A 20,777-nucleotide genomic window follows, 5' to 3' on the forward strand; every position below is an offset into this window, starting at 1 on the left:
TCGTCCCACCTTTTCCACGGTTGTGCCTGCTTCTGCTGTTGCTGCTACTACTGAATCTACCACCTCTGCACCTTTCAGCCCATCTCCTACCTCTCTATTTGATATTGCGTCTCTTCTTCAGCATTTTCTCTCCGTTTCTGGTAATACCCCTGCTGCTTTTTCGACCCTTCCAGGTAATTCTAAATGGTAATTTGACTCGGATTGCTTTAATCATATGTCTCCGTTGCGTAATATTTTTTCGTCCCTGTCTACCACTACAAATGTACCTTCTGTTAATACTGCAAATGGCTCCCTCTTACACGCAACACACAAGAGTTCTATATCCCAGTCAACTCTTAATCTTCCTGATACTTATTATATTGCCTGTTGAAAATAAGTAGTATGACCACAATCCAATCAATCACGTGTCAAATAATTTGTTATTGTTATTATATTAAAATGTTAATATAATAACGTCCTTGATTAAATTTAGAGATTTATCATTGTGATAGTGATCACAATATTGAGAGATAAATATTTTATAATTTAATCTAAATTGTTCTTGGTCATAGGATTATTAAAAAGGACATTAATAATCCGGAAAGATCAATATATATATAATGGTCTTCATTGGATGAAGATTAATAGATCTCATTTATTAAATTATATATATAGATGGTGCATATAGAGATATAACCATTGAACTGACTCACTTTGAGAATTCCTAATGGTTATAATTACCGTATATTTGTCAATAGGATATTCTCAAGATGAACACAGTAATAGAGTTTCCTTTGACCTGCGACTGTCATAGTAATTAACAATATATTTATTATACTTTGATTCCGGACACCTAATACCCTATGGTGCTAGTTGAATGGATATTGGGTATGATTTAAATACTTGTAGAATTAATGATTAGTCAATAAGGAATCCGTCAACTCTCGGTAAAGAGTTTGAGCTCTATGATTATAATGACTGAGATGAATAAAACCTTGGCCAAGGGGATTGAATGAATGAAGAAATGAGTTTCTTAGGTCATTCACAGTTCATTATAATAATGGTAACAAGTTAGAGTTTGACAATTAAACCATACTCTAAGGGTTAACCAAGAGCTGGAAAGATGGAAAGAATTATACTTTGTTCTTCTAAGGTTCTTAGTAAAAATATATTCCTTCATACTATCGGGTCGTTGAGGAGTGTTGCTAGACGCCAACCTTGATTAGTAAATTTAGTATGACTAATTTACTACCCGCTTAGTATTGAACCTATGGGGTCACACACTAACGAGTGTTCTAATCTTTGCTGTAGAATTATTTAATTATTAATTTGATTTGATCAAATAAATAATTATATTAATTCAAATGGAATATTATTATATTTTTTGCTAGCACCAAGAATATAATAATAGTATGATAATTGAGAATATTATATGAGATTTGAGAATAATTAGTTATTCTATTTCTAAACTTGATTCTAAATTTGGATGAGATCCTAACTGATTCTGTTTCAAATTGAGTTATGATATGATTCATAAATTTGAAAGATTCAAGTTTAAAATAACAAGATATGATTTAAATTTGAATTGAGAATCAAATTTAAAATCAGTAACAAATCTCATACTATATATATGTATGCCAAGAGTAGAGGAATGTGAAAGAGACGAGAATAAAACACAAGGGTTTTATTCCTTTACCTCTACACACATAAATGTATGTGAGCCTGATTCTTGGAGAAGAATTTAATGGCGTGCAAAGAGTTGCAAGAGATTTCTTAATTTAGATCAGATGTCCATTGGTCAAGGAGTTGACAGCAAAGGTTGGTCTCGGTGTGGATACGCATAGCGCCTTCGTACCATCGAAGAAGAAAAAAGATTTTTACTAGCGTACTCAGGTATTTAGATCTGATCTACTATATATTGTATATTATTGGAATAAAGTTTAAGCATAAAATAGATCTTTAGGATTACTTTATTTTCTTCCGCTGCGTGGGTTATGAACACATAGTAATCCTACATTGCCAAATTAAACTTTAATCTTATTTCTGTTGGTCAACTTGTTGATCTGGGTTTTGATGTCACTTTTTCCATTTCTGGTTGTCGTGTACAGGATCCTCGAACAGGACAAATCATCGGGACTGGACGTAAGGTCGGAAGGTTGTTTGAACTCGAGAATCTTCATATTCCTCCTGTACCAAATCTCTGTGCTGCTTCTTCTCCTTCTACCCTTCACTTATGGCATCAATACCTTGCCCACACCTCCTTAAGAAAATTGCGTCCTCTTGTGTCTCAGGGTATTTTGGATCAGGTTCCAAATGAATCTTTTGATTGTATTTCTTGTCAAACTGCCAAACAACTTGCTTTATCTTTTCACAATAATTCCTCTCTTGCTTGCTCTCCTTTTGATCTCATTCACTCTGATGTTTGGGGCTCCGCTCCCATTGCTTCTATGGGCGGAGCTCGATACTTTGTCATTTTTATTGATGATTATTCACGTTTTACTTGGGTTTATTTGATGACTAATCGCCATGAGTTACCTCAGATCTATATCAACTTTGCTACTATGATTAAAACTCAGTTTTCCAAGGTCATTAATGTTCTCCGACGTGATAATGCTATGGAATACCATGATTCTAAACTCTTAACCTTTCTTGCATAACAGGGTACTTTGTCTGAGTTTTCTTGTCTTGGTACGTCTCAACAAAATGGCAGAGTTGAATGCAAACACTGTCACATTCTTGACACCGTCCGTGCAATGCTTCTTTCTTCTTCGTGTCCTAAGCGTACTTAAGGTGAAGCTGTTCTTACTGCTGTTCATGTTATTAATAGACTCCATTCTTCAGTTCTTGGTAATGTTACTCCCTTTGAGCGTCTTTATCATACCTCCCCAGATTATAGCTCTCTTTCGAGTTTTCGGTTGTGTATGTTTTGTTCTTCTTCAGCCTCATGAATATAGTAAACTTGAACCTCGGGCTCGTATGTGTTGTTTCCTTGGTTATGGCACTGAACACAAGGGTTATCGTTGTTGGTATCCTCTCTCTAAACGTATTCTTATATCTCGTCATGTTGTCTTCTGGGAACATCACATGTTTTCTCGGTTCTCATCATTTGAGTCCATTCCTCCTACTCAGTCACCTTTTTTCACTGACTCCAATGTTGATCTTTTTTCTAGTGATGATTCTACAGGTTCTATCTCGAGTGACCCTCCACAGCCTCCTGTTCTTCCGCCTTCTCCATCTCCCGATGATTCCAGACCGGACGATGATCCTGCTCCTACCATCATGCCTCTTCCTCCCACTCGTTCTTCTAGGGTAAGAAATCCACCTCCTCATCTTCTTGATTATCATTATTTTTCTACTATCCTTCATCAACATGAACCTAAGTCATTCAGAGAAGCCTCCACAAATCCACATTGGCAACAAGCAATGCAGGAAGAAATACAAGCACTTGAAAAAGTACACACTTGGGATTTGGTTGATCCTCCTTCTAATCAGGAAGTTGTGGAAAGCATATGGGTATACAAGATCAAGACTCGCTTTGATGGTTCTATTGACCGTTATAAGGCACGATTGGTTGCTCAGGGTTGTACGCAAGAATATGGTATTGACTACGAAGAAACTTTTGCTTCTGTTGCTCGGCTCACATCTGTTCGAGCTCTTCTTGCTATTGCTGCAGTTAAAAAATGGTCTCTTAGTCAAATAGACGTGAAGAATGCATTCCTTAATGGAGATTTGAAAAAGACGGTCTATATGAAACCCCCTCCAGTTATCCTTGTCCTTATAGCAAAGTTTGTCTCCTTCGCAAGGCACTTTATGGACTTAAGCAAGCTCCTCGTGAATGGTTTGACAAGTTCAGCACTACCATATGCAATCTTGGTTTCAGTTGTAGCCCTCATGAGAATGCTCTCTTCATTCGTAAAAGCGAACGTGGAGTTGTTCTTCTACTTCTGTATGTTGATGACATGATCATTACTGGAGATGATATTGATGGTATCTCTGATCTCAAGGGATCCCTTCAGTGTACTTTTGAGATGAAAGATCTTGGTTCTCTCAGCTACTTTCTTGGTCTAGAAGTCATATCCACCGATGATGGCATCTATCTCTCTCAGGCTAAATATGCTTCAGATCTCCTTGCTTGAGCTGGAATTACAGATAGTCGCACTGAACCTACTCCTCTCGAGCCTAATATTCGATTTACTCCTATGGATGGCACTGTTCTGGATAATCATACTCTTTATCGACAGCTAGTTAGCGGACTCGTCTACTTAACTGTCACCCGACCAGACATCACCTATCCGGTTCATATTTTTAGCCAATTCTTGTCAGCTCCTCGTACTACTCACTATGCGGCAGTTTTTCGCATTCTTCGCTACATCAAAGGTACCCTATTCCATGGCCTTTATTTTTCTGCCCATTCTTCTTTATCCCCTCAGGCATACTCAGATGTTGATTGGGCTGGTGATCCTACTAATCGTCGTTCCACTACTGGTTATTGTTTGTTTCTTGGTGACTCTTTCATTTCTTGGCGAGCTAAGAAGCAAACATTCACTGCCAATGTTCTGAAAACCGGACCAGACCGGCCGGTTCAACCGGATTAACCGGGAACCGGTCATCTGGTCGGTCCGGTTGATGCCTGAAACCGTTCTGCAAAAAACTGGTCAAACCGGTGGTTAACCGGTGAACCGGACGAACCGGACGGGTTTTTCAGAAGTCCGGTTTTGCCACCCTTATAGAAAACGGCGTCGTTTTTTACGGTTAAAAAAAAAACAACGTTCAAAAGGCCCATAACCCACACCCACCCAATCCCTTCGAGCCTAACGCCTCTCTCTCCCCTTCCAACCCTAATTTCCTCAATGAGCTGAAGGCTGAAGACAGCAGGAACGCCTCCACTCCACCGTCCTTACTACTATCGGCACCGGCAGCGGCCACCAGTCGTTGCCACCATCACCACTCGAAGCTTCTGTCGCTATCGTCGTCATCGGGTGGTCCGTTTGAAGCTTCTGTCGCCCTCGTCGTCGGAAGGTCGGGGCATAGCTTCTGTCGTCACCCGCCTCTGTCCTGCCGAGCATCTCTATGCCACTTTAGGTTGTCTCTACTTTCTCTGCCTCAGTGAGTTTCTTAGTTTTTTAATTATTTTTTTTGATAAACTCATAATGATATGAATCGCTGGCTTGCTGGAGTTGCTACAGAGTTCTTCAGTTTTTCAATTAATATTTTTTATTCTATTAATTATATGAATCACTGGCTTGCTGGAGTTGCTGCAGAGTTCTTTAGTTTTTCAATTAATTTTTTTATTCTGTTAATTCTGCTACAGAATTGCTGTAATACTAAATACTGAATAGAATTTCAAAACCGTTTTTTCAGAACATTACTTCTGTCTCCATGATGTGCCAAATATTTGGCACATACCCTTCTATTGAAAGTAATTCTAACATTATTTTCTGTTTCACTTGAATTTTTCTTTTGAATTTATTTTCTGTTAATGGCTGAAAACTAGTGATCACATTATGGAATTCTATATTCTGTAATGTATTCTTCTAATAATCCTCCTAATTTTGATATAATTTCAGATCCTGGATTTTGAATTCTGAATTAAATTTTGGTATAATTTTATAATGCTGAACAGAATTGATATAATTTTGGATTTTGAATTGCTGTAATTCTGAATTTTGCTGTAATTGCTGTAATGGCTGAGGTTTTATTTTACTGTAATTGTTGTAATGGCTGAAACATGAAGTTTGGTTTTAAGGGGCAGAGGATAGTTTGTTTTGCACATCTTGAAAAAATGTTGCTGCTGAGATTGGTTCATAGCTATTTCTAATTAATAATTTGACATTAATTGAGTGAGTTTTGTCTAGTTAAGTAATTATTGGTATTATTATTGATTGTTGGTGATTGTTGATTGAATATGGATATAGTATTTAACTATTTATGCCATGATTTCTTTTAGTTATAAATTGTGATTTTTGAATTTGAATGTAGAATTTTAATGATGAGATGAGATATAGTTTAGTTAGTGGAGAGGTTATGAAATTTTAAATTTTATTATCATATGAATGATTGAATTTAAATTTTAAAAGATTTATATTATACTTTTAATAATTTTATTTTATATTTAATGAAACCGGTTCGACTACGGTTCAACCACGGTTGGACCATTGAACCATTGAACCAGTAACTTGACCGGTTCAATGACCGGTTCGGTTCTCGCAACCTTGTTCACTACTCGATCAAGTACCGAAGCTGAATATCGTGCCCTTGCTGACACCACTGCTGAAGTTATCTCGATTCGTTGGCTTCTCGCAGACTTGGGTGCTTCTCAATCATCCCCAACTGATGTTTTTTGTGACAACCGCAGTGCTATTCAGATTGCCCGTAATGATGTGTTTCATGAACGCACCAAACACATTGAGATTGATTGTCACTTTGTTCGGCAACGTATCCTTATTGATGCTATTCGTCTCATCGCTGTTGGAACACTGGATCAGACTGCAGATATCTTCACAAAAGCTCATCATCCGACTCATTTCCGGACTCTGTTATCCAAACTCAATATGGTATCCTTAGCTCCCACTTGTGAGGAGGGATGTTAAGAGAATAATTAGAATCGAATCAGATCAATTAGTATCATTTGTATTTATATAGCATATCTGTATATTAATTGTAGGATTCTATACCTTTATTACTTTGGTTCCTCTAGCAACTATATATACCCTTTGTACACTGTATTTTTTTTCAGACTAAATAATACACAAAACACTTTCTTTAATTTGGTCTCTTGTTTCTAACACATATTTTTTTAATTTGTTAATTTCCACCTTAATTGTCTAAAATAATAATAGTGTCAAGTTATTATTTTCTTGGCCAAATATATATTAAACTAAATGAAAATAGAATTCCTTTAGCGATAAATTAGTTTTGTCCATCATTAACTGTTTTTAATGTTATATTAAAATTTTAATTCTTTCATGTATATTTTTGTGATCCAAAAATTTTTTCATATATATTTTTGTCTATTTACTAAAAAAAAAAAAATCCCTACTAAACCACCAATCCACTCATATAAATAAAGGTGGATACTACAATGAAGATTTTATAATTGTCTTCATGTGAATATATTTCTTTTTTACTCTTGGATGATGGATTGTATGGTTAGATTTTAATATTTATAAAAGTGTTGTTTTTGTTTAAAGTGTGGCTAAATAAATAAACCACACTTTTAACCAAAGCATCTTCATAAAAAGATATTTTTGCCATTTTCTCCACCATAAATAAAAGCAGGTTTGTATATTGCTAGTCTTTTGAATTTTACCCAGTGATTTAAATTAACCCAATTCCACCATTACACAGGACCTCTTCCAAGTCATGTTACTACGGCTTACGGGTTTAAAATGACGCCCATAACTTGATCAGTTATTATTGCTTTCATGTTATTTGCTACTCGGCCACTTTGTTATCCTGAACATAATGATCACATGTAATAAATAGAGTAGCACACTTTCTTATTTGAATCCTGCTACTATAATTTAACCACAATCTACAATTTCTTTCGTTTTATTTTAATAACAGTTAATTTTTAGATTGGTTAAGAATTTAGTGTATTTTAAACACAATTAAATCCAAATATATTAATTTATCACTGTGCATCATTGACAACAAGTTTTTTTTTTTAAATATGAAAATAGGTGAATAATATTTTTTGAATGAGTGACCAATAAAATTTTATTATTGAAGAAGTGTAAGAATTAAATAACCTTAAATTAATAAAAAAGCTCTTGTTTACAGCGAGAGGTCAACTAACCTTGTCCCACATCATTAGTTAACGTTGCCCTCCAGTTCCACCTCCAAAAGAGGTTTGAAATTTAAAACCAGTATAGGGGTCAACTCCAGCAAATAACGAATAATCAAAGGGCATCTCCACAAATTCAACAAAGTTGAATTTGAATTTGAGCGGGCCAATATCCTATTCCATTTCCTTCCCTACTCGGCTACTCCAACGTGATTTGACTGACGCATCGCCTTCTTCTTCTGACACGATCACACTCTCTTTTATGATCTAACCTTCAAAATCTCACATCTTCAAACCAAACCTTCTTCTTCTTCAATCTCCATGAACTAAAAGCCTATCTCACTGAACAAACCACCGGAATGTTTAAAGATACCTCGGCTTCTTCTAGGACCTTCCTTCGAAGGAACCCCCAAGCGGAACCAAACGAGAACGAATTTGAATCATCCTCGCAGTTGCAGAACCCAATCAACTATCCACCTCCTCGTACCCCTTTGAATTCGATACCTGACCCTTCTCAGTACGAGAAGGAAGCTCAGGACCCCGAAGCTGATTCACTCTCCAAAGCCGAAGCTATTCGGCTGGGTCGGCGTTACTCTGAGAGGTTCGGGAACTGGAGCAGCGTCTGCCTCAGCTCCGGGACGACAAGGGCTTCGGCTCGGCTCGGGAAGTCGAATTCGGAGCCGAACTCTGCGCAGAGCACGCCAGCAAGGAATGCTTCAAGCTCGAGGGTTTCGCTTGGTGGAGGAAGCAAAGGAAGAGGAGTGAGTTCGTGTGCGTTGATGAGAGGGATCTCAGCTGCCAATGTTACCGAATTGTGTACTGAAGTTCCGCATTTTGAGCTCAAAGATGATCCTTCATTTTGGATGGATCATAATGTGCAGGTAATTGGATTTTGTTGTTGGAGTTGATGAAATTGGTGTTTCACTGTTTTTTGTGTCTGAATTTGGGGGTTGCGTTTTTTTCAGGTTCTGATAAGAATTCGACCGTTGAGTGCTGCGGAGAAGATTGTGCAAGGACATGGAAGGTGCTTGAAGCAGGAAAGTGCGCAAACTTTGGTGTGGCTTGGTCACCCGGAGACCAGATTCACCTTCGATCATGTAGGGTGTGAGACTTTATCCCAGGTGCGGCTTAAATTTGGATGTTATTTTTGTTCTTTTTGTTTGGATATATACTAATGCAAATTACAATGTTGAAGAGTTTGTTTAGCATATCTTGAAAATTTATGTTACTTTGGTGTTTGGAGTTGGCTTCAGGTTTCAGTGGTTGCGCTTGATGAGTTCTAGTTGAACGTCGATTTATTGATTTTGAAATAAGAGTTTTCTGAAAGGGGGTATGTTGAAATGGTTTCATTTGACTTGGTGCAGGAAAACCTTTTTAGAGTTGCAGGAGTGTCAATGGTGGAGAATTGCTTGTCTGGTTACAACAGTTGTATCTTTGCCTATGGTCAGGTATGATTAATGGGGACTTGTCTTGTATTTCACTATTTCGCAACAAGCTGTTATATATCTATGTGGTTGGTGCTGAAGTGTTAGTCTGAATTTCTGCAGACAGGTAGTGGCAAGACATATACCATGATGGGTGAGATTAAAGAAACAGACGGGAATCTTACCGATGATAGTGGGATAACACCAAGAGTTTTTGATTATTTATTTACAAGGATCAAAGCGGTGTGATATTTTGAATTCCTGTCATTCCTTATGATAAATTATTCAAGTCAGTTTAATGTGGTTTCTCTGTTTTGGTCCTTTATTTGGTTGGAGTTCTTAAGGGAAATATGTTAAGTGTAGGAAGAAGAGAGCATGAGGGAATATAAGATGAAGTACAGTTGCAAGTGTTCCTTCTTGGAGATATACAATGAGCAAATAACAGATCTTTTGGAGCCTTCCTCAACTAATCTGCAGGTTATCCACAATTTCATGCATACAATCTGTTTTAATTTGTATTCTATGCTTTGATTAACAGCGTTTGTAACTCTATTCTCTCTGTAGCTCAGAGAAGATATGAAGAAGGGTGTATATGTAGAAAACCTTACTGAACATAGTGTTGAAACTGTTAATGATGTTCTCCGTCTCTTGATACAGGTGAGGCTTTGCTGTCAAATATGTATGTAATTAGAGTTTGCCTTAATATTGTATACTGATGCTTTTTATCTTGTTTTACATGCTCTTGTTCCCCAACAAAGGGTGCTGCAAGCAGAAAAGTGGCTACAACTCGTATGAATTGTGAGAGCAGTAGGTCTCACAGTGTTTTCACTTGCATTATTGAAAGCAGATGGGAGAAAGATTCTATGATGCACTTTAGGTTTGCAAGGTTAAATTTAGTAGATCTGGCTGGTTCTGAAAGGTAACTACAAGTTCTACAATTGCAACAGATACCGTTGCTCTAAACCTTGATTAATTTGCACATTATTATAGGCAGAAAAGCTCAGGAGCAGATAGTGAACGTTTGAAAGAAGCTGCAAATATAAACAAATCCTTGTCAACTCTTGGGTAACTATATTTACACCTACATCCAGCTTATCACGTTTTTCTTGCAGATATTATTGCAGTTTAAGAGTACCAATAGAATGTGGTGTGATCAAATGATTGGAATTTCTTATAGAATTAAAAATTAAAAATTAAAACTATTACTTTTTATTCTTAAATAGGAAAGAAATACTTTTTATTAATTATTTGGAGAGCTTTATGTTCAGCCTACCTGTATCATTTTATTCTTCCATATGGTTAGGTTGGTCATAATGTCTTTGGTGGACTTAGCACATGGGAAGCCAAGACATGTCCCCTACAGAGATTCAAGGCTTACATTTCTTCTTCAGGTTAGATACATGAAGCTACAAAGTTAGTTTTGGTTATGGTACCTACAATGTAATACATTGTTCTCTTGACTGAGTATGATGACTCTCCAAGACCTTATACGCAGGATTCTTTAGGTGGGAACTCAAAAACAATGATCATTGCAAATGTCAGCCCATCCATTTGGTTTGTGTAAACTTGTACTTGAAATTAAATGATGGTCTTTTCCATATCTTTTGTTTCTGAATATCCTTAATATTGCTTTTGGTTCCCATGCAGCTCTGCTCATGAAACGCTAAGTACTCTGAAGTTTGCCCAGCGAGCCAAGCTCATTCAAAACAATGTACTTATCTATTTAAATGCATTATGTTTTTAAACTATAATATCCTCGCACCATATTTTTACTCATCACTTAGAAACCTGGTTAATCAGGCTGGTTGATTATGCATATCTTATGTTTGATTTGATGATAATTGAGTATTATGATTTTATCACATCAACCACAGTCTAAAAATTAAAATCTGCTTTACTGAGATATCATGATACTTGACTGTTATTACAGTAATCACACTACATGCTTGATCTCTGATTAATTACGTTTTGGTTAATCATGTATAGCTTATGACTATGGTTAATTGGAAGATTGTTTAGTACTGTCGAATGTCGATTCAGCCACAAAATACCGCAACTAACTCCAAACTTATACTAAATTAACCACAATACTATTATGCTTGTCCGCAATTTTATGAAGCATTAACTACATTGAGAGATAAATTATGAATTGATTGATTTTCTCGCTCTTTCATAAATAAGGCAAAAGTGAACGAAGATGCTTCTGGTGACATAAATGCATTGCAGTGGCAAATTCAGCAGTTGAAGGTATCTTGTTAAGAGTTTCAAAATCTGAGGTCATTATACTCTATCATAGAGCTGACTTAACTGAAAACTTAACTGGAACAGAGTCAATTGTCCCTTCTGATGAAAAATAAAAACTTTCAAACTCCACTATCAAATTTGGAGCCAAATTCCAAAAGCTGCAGTCTGAGTGAAAGTTCAGAAGGATATGATTCTTTGGGAAAATGTGCGACAGCTGGCCAGAAGATGCTTCTTTCAAACAAAGAGGTACATTTCATGGCAACTATTTGTGCTAGTTTTGTATTTATGGGTTGTACTGTGTAAGAGTATCAGGTTTTATCGAATAATAATCAGTCGTGTAAAGTTAGAGATGTAATATCTGGCAGATTAAAAGCATGAAAGCTGCTTTGGTTGGAGCCTTGAGGAGAGAAAAAAACGCAGAAGCTGCAGTCCAGAATTTAAAGGCTGAAATTGAATGCTTGAACTCCTTGGTAAGTACAATTTTTACAGGAATTTTAGCCTTCAGGTTTACTCTTTTTTGTTTTGTAAGTCTTGCAATAATTATTTTTATAAATATGTATACTTAAAAAGGTTTTAGGCTGGCTCTATGGATAAGCATAAGAATGACAATATTTTTTATATCATGGGCTTGGAAATAATCATAAGCCTTTTTCGTGCAGGCTCGACAAAGGGAAGAGGACGCCCGGCAGAGTTTAGTAATGCTGAGGCATTGTGAGGAGAAGATTAAAAACCTTGAACTACTGGTAGATGATAAACTGTCAGCTGAGAAATATCTCATAGAGGAAAACAAGGCCTTAAAGGAGAGGATCCAGTTGCTTCAAGAGAGTGTTGATAGAAACACAGAAGCAAGTCGACTTGCTTTGGAAAATGACAGACTTCTCCAACAACTCCAACAGTAAGTCCAATGGATACTTCATATATTTACATGCCAAAATCTTCATTCTTTTCAGTGGCTCATTATGCATCATTGCCTCTGTTCTTTATTGCCAGATTTAAAAGCTTCTATGAGCATGGAGAGAGAGAAAGATTGCTGGCTGAACTCTCTGAATTGCGTGATCAGGTCTGGCTGGACCCCATAGTTTGTTCTAGCTCCTGGAAATATCAAACTCAACTTCATGTTCTCCAGCTTATAAATGAATATTTGCTATTATGCTTTTCATTTGCAGCTCCTTATTGCAAATCAAGAACAAACTATGTTTTTCATCAATAATGAAAATCAGGTCAACACATTTAATGATTAATGCAATATTTGTTCTGCTACTTGAGACTTCCTGTTTTCACGTGTCATGATGTTCTTTGATTTTCAGGACACTGATATTGAACAAGAGGTAGATTATTGCTGGAACATGAATTCCAAGTTGCTTAGGTAGGCAGTTATATATATATATATATTCTTTTCATTCATATGAAACTTGATATGAAACTCAGCAATTTGTACAAGCATGCTTAAGCTGCAGCTATATGATGCATTATTTGATGATATATTTATTAAGTTATTATTATTGCCAAATATCTTGTGGAGTATAACAATGCATTTATTGTGGAAAACTTGTCAAATGATTGTTTGGATTATTAGATCATAAATTTGTTTGGATTATTGCCAAATCTCTTTCTATTTGAGATTACAGTTAGTAGTGATACTACTACACTGGGCTCAAACACTAAGTTACAGTAGAATGCTGAGAAGTTTCCTCATTTTCTCTTCTTTATTATTTATATTGCAGGGATGTAGATAAATTACAAACTGAACTTGGAAAGTATTGGAGCTGTAATCAATTAAAAACTGATTCTGTAAGTATTTCCTATGAAATGATGACAATTTTTGTGATGATATTGCTAAACATTGTTTGGTCATATTAAATCACATTCTATGGCTGCTGGTTCTGAATTTTTTTTTATTTGAGCATCCTGATTAAATATTTAAGGATAGATAAATGTTCATTGTTGAGATCATTTTTAGTTTTTAATCTATGTAGCCTTTTTTGCCTTATAGCAGTATCTTTTTGATATAACTTCATCTCCATAAGTGAATGTCCTACTCATAAGATCTGTTGCAGAATGTATTGGATTTTCAATATGACCAAAAGATGTAACACATTTTACAGTTGAAACTGAAGTTTAGAAGCAAAGCAAACATTTCTTGATCAAAAAGTTAAACATGTGTTTCCAAATATAGACATTCCACATATAGACTTTTCTTGACAGATTATGGTGCTCTTATGCTCTTCTTTTTAGCAAATTACACGTGTATGCTTCCTTGTTTCATAATCAACTTAATCATGCAGGTTGAAACAATGTCCATGAGAAGTGATTCTGGAGATGAGATGCCAGCCTCCGCATGGGGAGTCGATTGTGCGACATCAAATATATCAGAAAGAGATGCTTTGGGTGTCTCATTAATGTTTGCTAAAAGTAATAAAGTAAACAGCAGCAAAGAGATGAAAACTAAATTGCAAAAAATGTGTAAGGATCTTGAGGATGTTAAGTTGCTTAATGAGCAATATAAAGAGAAATGTGCATTACAGTTATCTCAGAAACAGGAGACTGAAATAGTCTGTCAAGAGGTTGAGATGGAGACAACCCAAACAATTCTTCATTTGCAGGAAGAGGTTTCTAATCTTCAGTTGGAGTTGGACAAAAGGTTATGCTCCATGGCTCAAGAAAATACAGAGCTAAGAAATATGGTTGCGGCGAAAGAAGAAAAAATTAGAACACTGTCTTTGGAGTGGGAGAAAGCAATCTTTGAACTGACAACGTTTCTTTTAGATGGCTCCAGGTCTCTTAAAGATGCCTGTGGACAAGTGAAAAGTATTTCTTGTTCATTTCCTCAGGTCAATGCTAGGATTAGTGAACATATTGATCTGGCTGTAAAAAATTATCTTGAGAAGGAAGAAACAATTCTGCAGCTACAAAGTAGTTTGGAAGAGGCACAAAAAGTGGTGTTGGACATGGAGTTGAAATTAAGTTCCTTAAAGGAAGCTACTATAGCCTTAAGTGAATGTCAACAAGACAGCGTAGAAGGCACCGAAGAGGTAATTCAGTTAAGAGAGATGTTGACTGAGAAGGCCAATATGGTATGGATGCTGGAAAATGAAATAAAGTGTAAAAACAATCAACTTTGTAAAGAAACTAAACGAGCTGATGCCGTACTCCTTGTAGCCAAATGGCTTACCGATAGTTGTAATGTAGGTCCTGTCAATGATGTTGGAAGAGATATTTCCATCCCTGAACTACATGTGCTTACAGGAGTAGGCAGTTGTACTATTTCTGAGAATAAGGATGTTGTAATTATACTAAATTACCTAATAGCTCAAGTTGAGTCAGCAAAGTTTGAAGTACTGGAGATGGAGAATGCTCTAAGAGCATTTTTTACCAATTCAGAAACAGATACAGTAGCCTTCCAAACTGGTGTCTTAGATCTTTCTTCTGCTTACAGGGAGGTAATTCAGGAGTTGGTTAAAGATACTCAGGACATCAGGAAAGAAGTAAGGGATCTGAAGATGCATCGAAGAAGTTTCCAGTGTAATACAGTTGACTCGCAAACTGCAAATGCAAACATTTTTCAGGCGTTTACTGATCATCATCACACTCTTCATCAGATACAAGACCAATGTGTAGATATGAATAAAAGATTGCATATTATACAAAAATGTATTAGAACAGAAGATGTGTCTAGGTTTTTACTGGCAGATGAAGATCTTGTAGATGCTGATGAATTGAGTGCTGATAGCTCTTCAGTCTCTGAGTTGTCAGCTGAATGCGACAGCATTGCTTCCACAAGCAAGTCAGATGGGTCAACATATACCTATGATTTTTATTCTCCTGGAAAAGTAGCTGAACAGATGGTGCGTGTGAAATCTGAGGGAGGCATTGTAACTCAATCTGATGATAAATCATCAACTATAAGCAAACTTGTGAAAAGGCCAATCCATTGTGGTGCAGCAGTGTCCTCTCTAAGTAAAGAATTAGATGCAACACATGATAGTTTCCGTAGACTCTATTTCTGTCTGTCTGCACTCCTTAGAGAATTGGATGATGGATCATGTGCTTACCCTAAAGGTATTTCATTATTACCCCCATTTTCCCATCCATATGCATTATAACTTCTACAAATCAAATTTTTCATCTCAAGTGCAACGGAAGAGTCTAATCATGTAATAACAAATGACAGATCTCAAGAAGGAGGCTTCATCTTTCCATTTGATGAGGCTGAATGATGGAGCAACTTGTGAGAACAAGACAGAGGTATGTAACATTCCATTTGGTGGTGAAACTGTATGAAACTACTGCTCTTTTTGAGTTTCAACAACTATTGAAGTTTTGTCTTGATGGAAACAAAAACATTTATCTCTGTTCTTTAATATAACTCAGGTATTTAATTTTGGGAACATTGAGCCCACTGATTGCTTCTTAACCAAATTTATGGAAGTTCATGAAACGGTCAAGGAAGCAGATATTACACTGCATGCTTTGACAAAAGCACTTGAAGATTCAAAACAGTTGACTGCTACATGGAAGCAGGTTGGTGAAAGTTTGATGATTGAGAGATCAAGCTTGGCAGAAGAGATTCAAAAACTCAATTGTTCAATGCTTCATAAAGAAGAAGAGAATCAATTACTGCAGGATCACATCCATATCTCTTTGTTAGAGATGTCAAACTTGGTTTCAATGCTAAAACAGTGTTTCTTGCAAGTTCAAACTGATGTTGAGAAGAAACTCATGATAATGTACTCTGATATTCTTCTGATGGGACAGGAGATGTCAAACTTTATGAATTGCCTGAGGTCATCATTAGAAGATATTTGCCCTCAGGTTGTGGATGAAAGGTTTGAATCTTTTGTTCTGTACAACTGCTTGGTGAAAGAGTTTATAAGTAAAGTTTCCAGATTTAGTGTAAACAACTATTTGCATTCACCCCGTCAAGGTAATGAGTTCACAGGGAAAAGAGATCAAAATCTGTTAATCAAGAATATACCCGACGAGCCAAGTTTTCCCAATGTTGAGATAATAAATGAGAACATGGCTCTTAAAAAAGAGTTACAGAGGAAACAAGAGTTATTAGAGGGTTTACTTTTTGACTTTAGGCTGTTGCAGGAATCTGCGTCAAACAGTAAGGATATAAAGGACCAGACTGAGAAGTTAATATTTTCTCTAAGCCAAGTTCGTTATGAGCTAGGACAAAAAACAAGTCAGCTAGAAGATATATTGGTCCAAAACAGAAAACTGGAAGGTTCTCTTGCTGACACAGAAAAGGCTTTAGCTAAGTCAAATTATGAGCTTAGTCTTGCTAAAGAATCAATTGACAAACTGTCTGATCAAAATGCTGAGCTGAGGGAACTATTGGGAGAACTCTATGCAAAGAAATCTGAAGCTGAAGAGCAAGTGGACGAACATAAAGAGGTGATTAAGGGCTTGGAAAAAGAGATTGCTAATTTGACCACTTCACTAGAGAATCAGTCACTTTCTTTGTTTGCTAGCATTGAGAATGAATTAACAAAGGTGATAATGGAGAGAGACCAACTACATGAAGAAGTTTGTATCTTGAATGATAAGCTTGAGATGGCTTCTTCATTGGCTGATGAAAAGGAAGCTATTGCTATGGAAGCTCGTCAGGTATCTATGTGCTGACCATGCTGGTTCTTTATACTTTCTAATGCTATTACTATTAGTGGAATTGCCTTATGTAATATTGAAATCTCATTTGTAGGAATCAGAGTCATGTAAGCTTTATGCTGAGCAAAAGGAAGAGGAAGTCAAGATTCTGGAACATTCTGTTGAGGAGCTTGAGGGTACAATAAATGTATTGGAGGAAAAGGTTAGTTGCATATCCGGTTCACTCATACATGGAAATTTATAAGGAAGTAATTCAAAGTTACCCAAATCCATGCGTGGCCTAGTGAGATAATTGTACTGGTCTTCTTATTGACTTTTTACTGGCTAAACCCTATTTCTCTCAGGTGCATGATATGGATGAGGAGGTGGGCAGACATCGTTTACTCAATGATTCTCTAGAAATGGAACTTCAAGCGTTGAAAGAGAGATTATTGTTAGTTAAAAATGTACCTTGGCATGCACATTCAGATAACAAAAGTGTTAATCCTGATGAGCTGATATCTAGGTTAGAACTCCTAAGTCCTATCATTTCTTTGATTTTTGTTGTTCTTTAATCTAGATCAATAAAACGTAAACTTGTTTTTGCTTTCAACTAATCATATGTTGTCACATTACTAAGAGTCCCACAATGATTACATGATAAGTCAAACTCTTGGTGAGTAAGGTCACATTAGATCATGCTTACAACAAACATTCACCCTGGAAGTTGATCAATTAATTTCTATGTATTATTGGCTTTTGATTTATTCTTGTATTGTTTCCTACTTGGCTGGAATAGGCATTTTTGCTTCAGTTATTGGTTTTGGATTTCCCTTCTCCGTTTCGTTAATCATACAAAAAATGCAAATGCAGGCAACTACCCACTAAAATGTTGGAACTTCATGAGGCACTAAATCGGATAAAGTTTCTTGAAAATGAAAATGCAGAGCAAGATAAGGAGGTATTCTCCTTAAATTCCAAGAAATTTCATTTCACCAAAAAGCTATGAAACTATATGACACCCTTCCTTTGTCTTTGTTTGGTTGTCTCACTTTTTTCTTTATTTGGAAGATTAAAAAGTATCAAGAGTACATCTCTGAACTTGTATTGCATGCTGAAGCTCAAGCGTTGCAGTACCAACAGAAGGTGCATACAGAAGTTCATGTTCTTTTAACTACTTTTCTCGGTTGAATTTTGATTAATACTATTTTTGTCTGGATAACTCAAAACATAGTATCTCTATAATTCTTACCTCACTTTCACTTTTGCTTCCCAATCCTTCTGGGTTCAGTACAAGTGCCTTGAGTCCATGTTTCGTGAAGTGAAAGCAGAAAATTCAAACTCAACATCAATAGTATCAACATCAGAGAAAATGGAGAAAAGCTCAATAAGGACAAGAGGCTCAAGCTCACCATTCAGATGTATTTCGAATCTTGTTCATCAGATGCATCAGGAGAAAGAACAAGAATTATCAGCAGCAAGGTCTCGTGTGGAAGAACTTGAAGCACTTGCAGCTAGCCGGCTAAAGGAGGTATTTAGCCTTTTTGGTCAGTGTCCTTTGGTTTTTGTTTAATATATCCAAGAGAAGATAAAAAATATGTGAATCATGCCGTTATTCATCCAAACACAAATGAATATCTTCATTTTGTTTGGCTGGATATCTTTTAAAATGGATTCTTAAAGACTAAACTGTGGTGATGACAATTAACAGTTAAAAAAATGGATTAAAATTTTATATTGGATTAGGTCTGCATGCTGCAAACAAGGCTTGCTGCTGTTGAAAGCATGACTCATGATGTCATTCGAGACCTTCTAGGTGTCAAACTGGACATTACCAACTATGCTGTAAGTTTCAGCTTCTTTCTCATATTGTGGGATTTCCTGGATGCAATTCCTGATTGCATTGCAATTTTGCTTCTGATATGTTTTAGGATTTGATAGATCAAAATCAAATTGTAAAATTGTTAGAAGATGCTCATCATCAAAGAGAAGAATATTCTGCAAAGGTACCTAGTGCTGAGATTATGACCCAACTATATTTCACCCTTCAGTCACGTGTTTATCTTAGTTTTCACAATTTGTCATTAGGAAAAAGAGAACCTCAACCTGAGGCTGCAGATTAATGATCTCCTTGAAGAAAGAGAAAGGTTAGTACATTTGCAAAATCATCTGTCAACAAAGTTATTTTCCTGTATATCTGTAGAATCTATTAATTTTCCTGTATATAACTTCTATCCTTAATGTTTACTGATCAACCATGCATAGGAACTTTTTTATTTTGTAAAATTCCATATAAATGGTGGCTTGCTACTCTCCCTTAATGTTTACTGAAATACACCACGTTTAGGGTTTAGAGTGTGGGACTAACATGCTGCATTTTTCAAATCTAGGTGACTAAAATAGTACAATTGGGATCTAAGGGCTATTTCAGTGCAAGTCGTGAATTTCAAGGGCCACTTTGGGACTTAACTCTAATTTATAAACTTAAAGTTGCACCAAATTTGTTTTCCAATTTTCTTACTACTAAATTTGTCACCCAGCTGCATATCGGAACTCAAAACTAAAGAGGCAGATGTAATTGCTGCTCAAATTGCAGTGCAGCAACTTCAAGAGCGAGATCAGTTGCTTTCTGCACAGAATGAAATGTTGAAGGTATGACACGACACAATTGTGAGCAACACACGTCCACACTAGAATTAAAAATAATTTGTTAACCGTATTTACTGCCTCTTCTTGTAGACGGATAAGACCAACCTCATGCGGAAGATTGCAGAATTGGATGACATGCTGAAAAAACTTATTGGGAAACAAAACACCCAACATGTTTCTCAGTCGTCAAGAATTCAGGCATGCTGCCTAACCTTCATTGCTTGGTACTTTTTACCCCCTCTTCTTACTCATGTTCCTTTTATTTTGTGGTTTACAGGTACAGGGTAAGGGTGCTTTGGATTCCAGTAACAATGGACTCAATAGGAGATTTTCACAAGCTGAACGACTTTCTCGAGTTAATGAGGAACTTGCTCGGTATTGTAAATCAGCTGGTAGTAATTCACACCGCTAAAAACCAGATTTTTCTTGTTTGAAGCTGCAGGATTTAACTTCAACTGTACAGATGCCGGTCTGCCTTTTGAATTGATTCAAACCAAAATTGAATCCTTCAATTTTGTACATTTATATCCTTGTGTATTTGGTTGCATAAAAATGTGAGTGCATAGAACAAGTGTAATATTGGCATTTGTAAACACTTCCCCAGCCAAATAGTGAGGGGGGAAAAATCTGTAATTATTTGAAAAGGTGCATATATTCACTTGCTTTGTATTTTGTATGCGTTCAAGAAATTAGAGCAACGTTGTTGTCATTGTCTTGAACACTGGGAAGTTGTGAGAAGGGAAGAGGCTTGTAATTCAGTTTATTCATAGTATATTTGTTGAATTCATGCACGCCAATTTATCATGTTTAAATAATTTTAATTAAACAGAAGAAGACAACACTCTTCATAAACATGCTTGTACTGCTTTATCTGATATGAACTTCTGAAACCAGAATAGAAATCTATTGTTCAAGATAACCCTTGTGACACTAGCAAAGCAACTTCTCAAAACTGCGTTCATAATATTTAATTAAAAGATAAGTTTTGGAATCATAAAAATCAAGAAATCAATTTTGTTCTTCAAAAAACAAAACTTAACAACTAGTAAACTTCACAAACTTTGAGGAAACATAATACAAACTACAAATAAAAGTTAGTTTTG

The 20,777-nt window shown here is 36.2% G+C and overlaps 1 protein-coding gene across 2 annotated transcripts; it reads left to right on the top strand.

Moving 5' to 3' along the window:
* Positions 1 to 7,946: 7,946 nt before the first annotated feature.
* On the top strand, positions 7,947 to 20,341 carry POK1 (phragmoplast orienting kinesin 1). 2 transcript variants are annotated; one of them, XR_015902468.1, is made up of 33 exons: positions 7,947 to 8,646; positions 8,731 to 8,886; positions 9,130 to 9,213; positions 9,313 to 9,432; positions 9,553 to 9,666; positions 9,754 to 9,846; positions 9,948 to 10,108; positions 10,180 to 10,254; positions 10,493 to 10,580; positions 10,685 to 10,743; positions 10,837 to 10,900; positions 11,371 to 11,436; positions 11,518 to 11,679; positions 11,799 to 11,903; positions 12,093 to 12,328; positions 12,424 to 12,493; positions 12,600 to 12,653; positions 12,741 to 12,799; positions 13,158 to 13,224; positions 13,719 to 15,492; positions 15,605 to 15,678; positions 15,805 to 17,046; positions 17,141 to 17,248; positions 17,391 to 17,551; positions 17,899 to 17,986; positions 18,097 to 18,171; positions 18,317 to 18,556; positions 18,772 to 18,870; positions 18,957 to 19,031; positions 19,114 to 19,172; positions 19,416 to 19,677; positions 19,765 to 19,872; positions 19,952 to 20,341. XR_015902468.1 is itself a non-coding variant. In XM_088501805.1 (33 exons), exons 1-33 carry the CDS (start codon positions 8,125 to 8,127, stop codon positions 20,084 to 20,086), a joined length of 6,705 nt encoding a protein of 2,234 aa, XP_088357931.1. In that variant the 5' UTR covers positions 7,947 to 8,124; the 3' UTR covers positions 20,087 to 20,341. The 2 variants fall into 2 exon arrangements, 1 of the variants encoding a protein (XP_088357931.1); XM_088501805.1 differs by having other exon boundaries at positions 19,566 to 19,677.
* Positions 20,342 to 20,777: the final 436 nt, after the last annotated feature.

This window comes from Arachis ipaensis, chromosome B1 (assembly GCF_059453495.1).
Source record: "Arachis ipaensis isolate K30076 ecotype BB chromosome B1, ASM5945349v1, whole genome shotgun sequence".
NCBI classification, from domain to species: domain Eukaryota; kingdom Viridiplantae; phylum Streptophyta; class Magnoliopsida; order Fabales; family Fabaceae; genus Arachis; species Arachis ipaensis.